Raw genomic sequence first — 8793 nt, 5'->3', positions numbered from 1 at the left:
GATATTTAGCATACATTTGCCGATATATACTTTATGTTCCTTTGGATGTGAAATATATACATTGTCAAAGATTATTTGTCTGTTGTTGTTTTACATCGAAAACAACTTGGTAAAAGTACTTTCAATTTGTGTAAAGTGCAAGGTTATTATGCATAAAGGCCGACCCGTGCCGATTGCTTCAGTAAATAGTGAGTTAAATGAATGTTATTGGTCAAAAGTGCATGCAGATGTAAATATTTCTGGTGTGAAACATTATTGTCATGAGACTGAAAACAAATTACACTTAAATCATTTATTTTTTAACTTACAAAAATATACTTTGTTTTCAAAGCACAAAACAACCAAAATGATAATAATGTAAGAAATTCATACAAATATATATTTTCAAAGATAATGTAAGGATTTTATTAGAAGATTTTTCCTAAAAACATTTAAACGTAATTAAAAAGATTAAGATTATTGATATTTGATCAAATTGAATGCTGCCTTCTGTGTAGAAAAATAACACCTATAAAAAGCATTTTGTCATATAAAGTTATTTTCCTGCCCTGATCACTTGTATCAGGTGGTTACTTGACGTCATTGTCTTCATCCAGAGCCAGTCTTTTGCTTAAAATTGTACATCTAAGCTCAGCAGTAAGGGTTTTGAATACTGTTGTACATTCATCAATTATTTCACGACCAGTCATCTGTTTTCCGTTTACTTTAAGTATATCTGAATAATAGTTGGTGTCGAGAGTGTCAGGTACATACGAGCCATAATATATTCTATGTGGCAGTAAGGCTAGCATGTCCACAGAGTTGTTCACAAGTGATTTGTAACTCAGCGCCATAGAGGTTGTAAGAATACTTAAACATTGTCGTGTTGGCACTTAGTGATAATACACATTATCATTATATTTGCTTTTAGCATATACATATTCTTTCTCAAGCCAGTTTTTTTATAATCGGTTTGCAACTTTGGATGATAGAGTCAACTTGATATTTTTCCGCTATATATACAATGCGCAAAACATTGGTTTTTCTGACATTGCAAGCTCTACCAAATCATTACATTATAAATCCTAACATAAAACAAAATCTCAAAGATGGAGATATCTTGTATTCCACAGTAAAGACTTTTATTAATGAGATCAGAGATCTTTACAAGTATCTCTTTTATATATTAATTTTGTATGAACCCGGAACTAACGGTCTTTTTAAGACCCAGGTTGAACATGAATAATTATATGATAAAACGACCGAAGGAACTTTCAATGAAAGGAAAATGGAAGCGGAATTTGGACATCTATTTGATCGAGCGTATATATAATTATATTGCTTTTAACATCATATACACACGTTTCCCAGATGTCAAAGTAAGAAGATTGTTTTAATCAATTGAACAGTGCGTTACGTCAAGTTAAACCATCAAATGAACAAAAATGGTATCGGACCCACTGCACTGCGTTGCAATCGAATCAACCGCCGACTGCGTTAGTATCATTGTTTGGCATTTATTGTGTAATCAGGCAATAACATTATCAAAAGTTCCAAAATATTGTAGTTTTCTTTGCAAGTATCATTCAAACGATGTGATGCCGTTGTATTATAGGGTCTTTTTGCACACGTTTTTTTTACCAAATTAGGCAAAATGTACAGACGTATTGCATTAACGACATTGTATTACATGTGCGTGTAATAAGTTGAAATAGTACACATGTGAGCTCCCGTCTCACTAAGTGTTTCCACCAAAACATTAAAACATCAAACAAAATTCAGTCATAAACTTACCAACAACAGCAAACGGCCATTATTTATCAATCGCTTCTGCAACGAATACTCCACCGCCGTTGCGATGGACCCACCGCTTCTGCGAATGCTATGACCGCAGTCACTTTTAACACAAATTCGACTGTATATATAATTTTCGTAGCATCGATTGTATTGTCATGAAAATAGCTTATTTTCGCTATCCATATTTATCCATAGTAAGACCCTTAACTAGTTTTTGTACAATTTTTTAAACTGGGCTGAGCTCATGTTAGACGCTTTGATTAGTCTGGTCAAATCCCCAACACTCTATTCTGAAAAATAAACTAAATTGAAGTACAACAATGTATTTTATTTAAAAAAGTCTTTGAGTCCAAATTTACTTGATAGTATCTCCAGCAGCAATCTGCCACCACTGGCACCGGTAATACATTTTGAACTAGTTTGGTTGCAAACACACTTGGAATAAGCGAATGAAACATTGCAAAACTTGACTTAATGGCGAATATTTTTAATAAAACTATGTAATCATACTGTGATTACCTGTAGTGTGCGTAATACTTATTCTCTGTGTGTCGTCAAAATATGTTTATTTTACATTTAAAAAGAGATTGTATAGTAATTATCAGTTTTTCAAATATCATTTTTGAGCAGCAAATAATTTGGTAATTTTAAAACATTCATACAGTAAAATTTACTGTACAAAATACAGTTATATCAACCGAACTAAAAAAACAATATGTAAAACATATATGCATGCTAATTACATATCTCCTATTTTTTGTTACTCTGTTTTCGTTTATCCCTTCTGAAGATATATATCGCATCTTTTTAAGATCGCATCTTTTTAAAGTTCGGTAAAGGACTTTGAACGCAATAGTTATAATACACAGAACGGATACGGTATTTCGGTCTAACAATGGTGATCACAGAACTCGGAATGATTCCCTGCACGTCGGTTCCCGTCGTTCTCAGAATGAGGCAGGACGAGACAAATGAAACTTAAATAAAGGTGCAAGATAAGTCCGAAATTTAAAATATGCGAAAATAAATCTGTATTTTTTTTAAAAAAAGATCAGTTGTGACACAGGTTGCGGAACTTATATTAAGTGCTAAATATAAAATGACTTAAATTTCGCTCAGAAACAAATAGTGATTACTACATTCTCATAAGAAATTTGTTTTAGCCCGATTATTCGAAAAATCGGGAGAGCTATTGTAATCACCCAGACGTCAATGGTGTCGTCGGCGTCACGCTATGATTAAGTATTTGCATGCAGGTTGGTATATCCAAAACTACTGTATGTAATGGGTTGAAGGTCCACACACTATAGGAGGTCACTATCCAAGGCCCATAACTCTTGTGTGGGTTTTGACAGAATATTTGCCTTTTTGACTAAGAAACTTCTAAATTATCCAGGCTCTTGTATCAAACACAGAGCGTCCTTGCTCTTCTTAATAGACAAGTCGCAAGCTTAAACATTCTTTTTCGTAGAACTTTCACTTTAGTCACCGGTACTATAAATAAACTAAAATTTCCAAAGAAACATGCGATAAAAGTCATCACGAAGATTGTGGTGATTCACACGAGGATTAAAGTTAAGGATGCGAAAAATTCAACGTTGAATGGTGCCAACAGTTTCATACGAGAATGTACAACCTTACTACTTTATCTAAAAAAATACAAAAGGGCGGCAAAAGAGATTGTAGAAAAAAACTTACATTTCATTATGGGACCTTTAACCGGCCCAAACAGGACATCGTATATTTCATCTGCACTTACCCAAGTGGAAGATAACATTTAGAAGACGTAAGTAGGGTCTGCTGGCTGGGGGTATAGTTGTACAAATATTACAGGTGTGAATGTGGTTGTAAACAAAGTTTCTTCATTTATTTTTCAATGTACAAAAATGTACTTTTATTAAAGCAGTGATACCAATCATTATGAAAGTGACAGACATCATGTATATATAGATATTTTCTAAAATAACGACTTTAATAAACGTTTTGTAAACGTAATCATACCGGTATCGATTATTGATAAATTATTTAAAATAAACGCTGTCTTCTTGAAAGAAAAATAACACATATAAATAGCGTGTCATATATATATTGAGCGAACAGCTACAAGGTGTAATTGTCTTCATACAGTGCCAGTTTTTTGCTTAATATTGTACATCTAAGCTCTGCAGGAAGGGTCTGGAAAACTATTTTACATTCATCAATGATTTCACGGACAGTAATATTTTTTCCGTTCAAATCTCGTGTTTGTGAATGACAGTCGGTACAAAGAGTGTCGGGTTTATACGAGCCATAATATATTCTATGTGGCATTTTTGCGAGAATTTCCACAGCGTTGTCTATAAGTGATTTGTAATTCAGTGACAAAGACGTCGTAAGAATACTCAAACATTGTCTTGTTGGCACTACGCTATGATGATAATAATTTGAATAATATTTGTTGCTTTTAGCAGATACATATTCTTTCTGGAGCCAGTTTTGCATAATCAGTTGGCAAATTTGGATGATAGGGTCAACTTGATATTCCTCAGCTATAGGTACAATGCGCAGAACATTGGCTTCTGAAAAAATAAAATAAGAAAGAAATGCAATTAGACTTGGCCGTACGAAAGATCGGCGGGGACACGCGTGTATTCCCGATTTCTTCGTGAATTCACAATTTTATCTTCGGGAATTTACGATTTCAACTTCACAAATTTATGATTTCAATTCTCGAAGTGGAATTCGTGTAGCTGAAATAGTAAATTCATGAAGTTAAAATCGTGAAATTGAAGCCATGAATTCATGAAGTTGAGTTCGTGAAGCTGAAATAGTGAATTCATGAAGTTAAAATCGTGAATTCGTGAAGTTTAAATCCTGATTTCATGAAGTTTAAAATCGTGAATTCAACATGAAGTTGAAATCGCTTATTTTTGATGTTGAAATCGTGGACTCGTGGAGATGGAATTAAGTATTCAAGATGTTGAATTCGTTAAATTGAAATCGTGCATTGATGATTTCACGATGTTAAACTTGTGAATTCACTGATCATAAAGTTGAAATGTCCCCACCGGTCTTTAAATTAATTCTGCCATACCGTTTGTTAAAGATCAAAACAATCAACCGATTTTCTTTAACCATTTAATTATAAAAAAAAAACAAAAAAAAAACATTAACGTTCAATACACAAAACAAAACACATAGCAAGCATATCATTTCTCAATTTTACTTCATTATTTGCTACTTAGGTATTCTTTCATCTACTAGAATCTACTGTATCTGTTAAACGTATTGACTTTATTAAGCTGATAAAAACAAAGATAAAATTTAAACAACGATAATATGTGCATGAAACTAAAGGTTTCATGTACCATGTACTTATGTGTGTCATTTACAAAATATCATTATTTACCTGTAACTGGCTTAAATGTCCCTGGATTAATACACAGTAAAAATTCATGAAATTCTGAATGGTTCTTTCCTTTCAAGAAGACTGCTGATTGCTGCTTTTCTTTGAAATCATTTTTGAACATGGCATCAAAAACTGGTGAAGAAAGTATAAGAAAGTTTTGTGAAACATACAGTTCTTGTTGATCATCGAAAACTAAACATACTTCATCCAAACACTTTCCAGGTGCGGTAAACGGCTCCGGACACTTCTGACATTTTTCTTCCTTCTTATCTTCTTTGTGTGTACTCATTTCAAACCTGTTTTATAATTAAATCCTTGAATGAATAACGATATTTATATATAGTTTTATTTAAATTCTTGAATGAATACATTTTTTCATTCAGCCATTTAACGAATACAACAGGTTTAAACTGACTGTCCTAACTATCTTTCTACAAAAACCAAAGAAATAACAACTCTGTTATGCGTTTGCGAGAGAAATGCTTATTTATTGTATGTGCACGACTAAATATGTTACATATATTTCACATTTATGTAAACCAAAACTTAGACAATGGAGGAATACACATCCTACTAAACAGTATATATCTACACGGATATGAAAATAATAATCTGTATTATTATGTCTTTCAATATATAAAATTTTGATTGACAGATAGCATTATCTTGACCCTATGCAAAATTAAGAGGTCACGTTAACAAGCATGTTCCGAACAAATTTATGAAAAATGTAGTTTTCACAAAATTGATCGCAAATCCGTCTTAGGAATGACAGCCGCCCACGAACAACCTAACCTACTTTGTAGGGGGAAACGTGTTTCCGTGGCATGCACGTTAAAGTTTATTTAAACGTAAAACTTTAAATTCATTCCTCAGGATAAAGGAATCACGGAACATTTCCGAACATGCTAAAAAAGAAAATCAATATCACCAAAGGTACTACACGTCTGATATCATTCTTGAATTTGAATTTGAAATTGCCACGTAGAAAATCTCGCTAGAACTGATTTCAACAATCAATACCCGCCAAACATAAACTCTTATTCACGAACCGTGACAAACCGGTTTTGTTATACAATGTCCGTAAGGACAATAGTACTCAACTATACGATGTAATGTTGAGTACTTAAAATGATATACAGATCAATACTAACAAAATCCATTTATAAAGCTATCAATACACCACGATATATCTTATCTACATTTGTTACGCGTTAATCTTTAGTTTTGCCAAGACAGGTTCGTAATGTATAGTTCATACACGTTAGATAAAATCACATCGATATGGTTATTTAAAGCATACGAAATCACTTGTTATTAAGCGGACTTCATCATAGAAAACGTTATTCAGAAAACAAAGTTTATTTTATACAAAAGAATGAAAATGTGGAAAAGTTATATGTACTATGATTTTAATTATTTATTTAGGCATGTAATTTTGTGTGTTTTTGTCAAAAGGACACATTGAAGAATCTTACAGCAGACGAAATTAAATTTAACTAGATCTCAAGGAGAGGAAATTACACAAAATAGGTCCCATTATACAAACACATTTGTTAGTGTTTCGAAAGTTTATAAAAGTTTGCGTTACTGGACATGTACGATAGCTTGAAATTACTCCATGTACTGCCATTGAAGATCGATTAGCATGAAATTATCGTTAAGTTTGTGGCATTTTAGTTTCTTCTATCGTTTTCTAGTCAGTCGGCTCGAAGACATCACGCTTAATATATGTTGCCTGCATTTTTTTCCGTCACATTCAGGAGCAGATAACTCGAAGTTAAGCATACCGAGACTTTATTTTATTTACATCATTTTCAGTTACTTTATTTTCAGTTATTATGTAAAGTTTAAAACATTTCTATCGAAAATATTTCTTAGTAAGCTTCAATGTTTTAACGTTCAAAAAGGAGCACGTATCAAAGAAAAAATATATATCAGTTTTCATAAACTACTATCAAATTAACCGATTTTGTTTTACCATGTAATTGTCAATAGACATTTACTTCCGATGCACAAAACAAAACTTATAACAATTATATCATTTACTATTCTTCTTTGTTTATTATTTATTTTTTTATTTATTTTATTTATTTTTTGTTGCTGCTTTGGTACTATATAATCAGGTCATTACTCTGTGGTAAATAAAACTGAAACAAAATGCACAAGTATATAGAATAATAGGAATTGACAAAAGAAGTTTTCTTACATTGTCATGCATATTTATATAAGCATTAGTTTATATTTTTACTTAAAACTCAATTCGCACCATCATATTATCATGTATAATGATTCAAAGATTGTTTAGAAAAAAAACCATACAGCTTACTTTGAACGTTAAACTGCAATTATTACAGACACACCCTATTCCGCAACATATCCTACCTAATAGTTGATCCAGGAATTATAAATAATTATATATAGCTTTTTAATCATGGAAACAAAGACAGTTACACAAGTCGATTGACTAAACGCTTACCTATTATTGTATAAGGAATGGTAGTACCCTTTTGATGTACAAATTGGAATGACAAAGGTATTTAATATATAAAACATTTTTAACTACAGAAAATAGACTTCTACTCTTTTGAGCTTTTCAAAGAATTATAATTTCTAAAGTTATACCAAATCATCACAAGCATAAATCCTAACATAAAACAAAATCTTAAAGATGGAAATATCTTGTATACCCCAGTGAAGACTTTTGTTAATGAGATCAGAGATTTTTACTAGTATCTCTTTTATATATTAATTTTGTATGACAAAAATATTTTTGAACCCGTGACTTACGGTCTTTTTTAAGTCCCAGGTTAAACGTGAATAATTCTATGATATTTACGACCAAAGGAATTTTCAATATAAGGAAAATGCAAGCGGAACCCGGACATCTATTTGAACAAGCGTATACAATTGTGTTGCTTTAAACACCAAATAAACACGCTTCCCAGATGTCAAAGTAAGAAAAGGGTTGTACTCAATTGAATAGTGCGTTACGTCAAATTCAACCCTCAAAATGTACATAAATGGTATCGGGGCCAGTGCACTGCGTTGCAATAAAATCTGCCACCGCCTGCGTTGTAATAATTGTTTAGCATTTATTTTGTAAACAGGCAATAATAATTATCAAACGTTCCAAAATTGGTTGTTTTTGCAAGTATCATTCATACGATATGATGCAGTTGTATTGTAGGGTCGTTTTGCACACATTTGTACGTGTTTTTTTACCAAAATTAGGCAAAAGTTACGTCCTCCTGTCAAATTGTTAAATAGTGTTTGCAAAAAAGGCAATGTATTTCACCGTGTGCGTGTTATAAGTTGCAAAAGTACATATGTGTGCTCCCGTCTAACTAACTGTGTCCACTTAAGCATAAAACAAAATTCAGTCATACACTTACCAAGAACAGTAAACGGTCACTTTTGATCCACCCCTTCTGTGACGAATACTCAATTGCCGCTGCGATGGACACACCGCTTCTGTGAATGCTATGGCCGCAGTCACTTTTAACATAAATTCGACTGTATATCTAATCTTCGTAGCATCGATCGAATTGTCATGAAAATAGCTAATTTTCGCTATCCATATTTACCCATAGTAAGACCGTCAACTAGTTTTTGTACATTTTTTAAAC

General features: G+C 32.3%; 1 protein-coding gene across 1 annotated transcript; it reads right to left on the bottom strand.

Moving 5' to 3' along the window:
- Positions 1-3693: 3693 nt before the first annotated feature.
- On the bottom strand, positions 3694-5559 carry LOC132759636 (uncharacterized). The gene is made up of 2 exons (XM_060751444.1): positions 5165-5559; positions 3694-4334 (listed from the first exon to the last, which is right to left on the bottom strand). Exons 1-2 carry the CDS (start codon positions 5451-5453, stop codon positions 3877-3879), a joined length of 747 nt encoding a protein of 248 aa, XP_060607427.1. The 5' UTR covers positions 5454-5559; the 3' UTR covers positions 3694-3876.
- Positions 5560-8793: the final 3234 nt, after the last annotated feature.

The sequence above is a fragment of the Ruditapes philippinarum genome, unplaced genomic scaffold (assembly GCF_026571515.1).
Source record: "Ruditapes philippinarum isolate M1 unplaced genomic scaffold, ASM2657151v2 ctg4141_1_1_1_1, whole genome shotgun sequence".
Lineage (NCBI taxonomy): Eukaryota > Metazoa > Mollusca > Bivalvia > Venerida > Veneridae > Ruditapes > Ruditapes philippinarum.
Note: the sequence above shows the minus strand (reverse complement) of the source record. Positions and strands in the feature narration are given on the sequence as shown.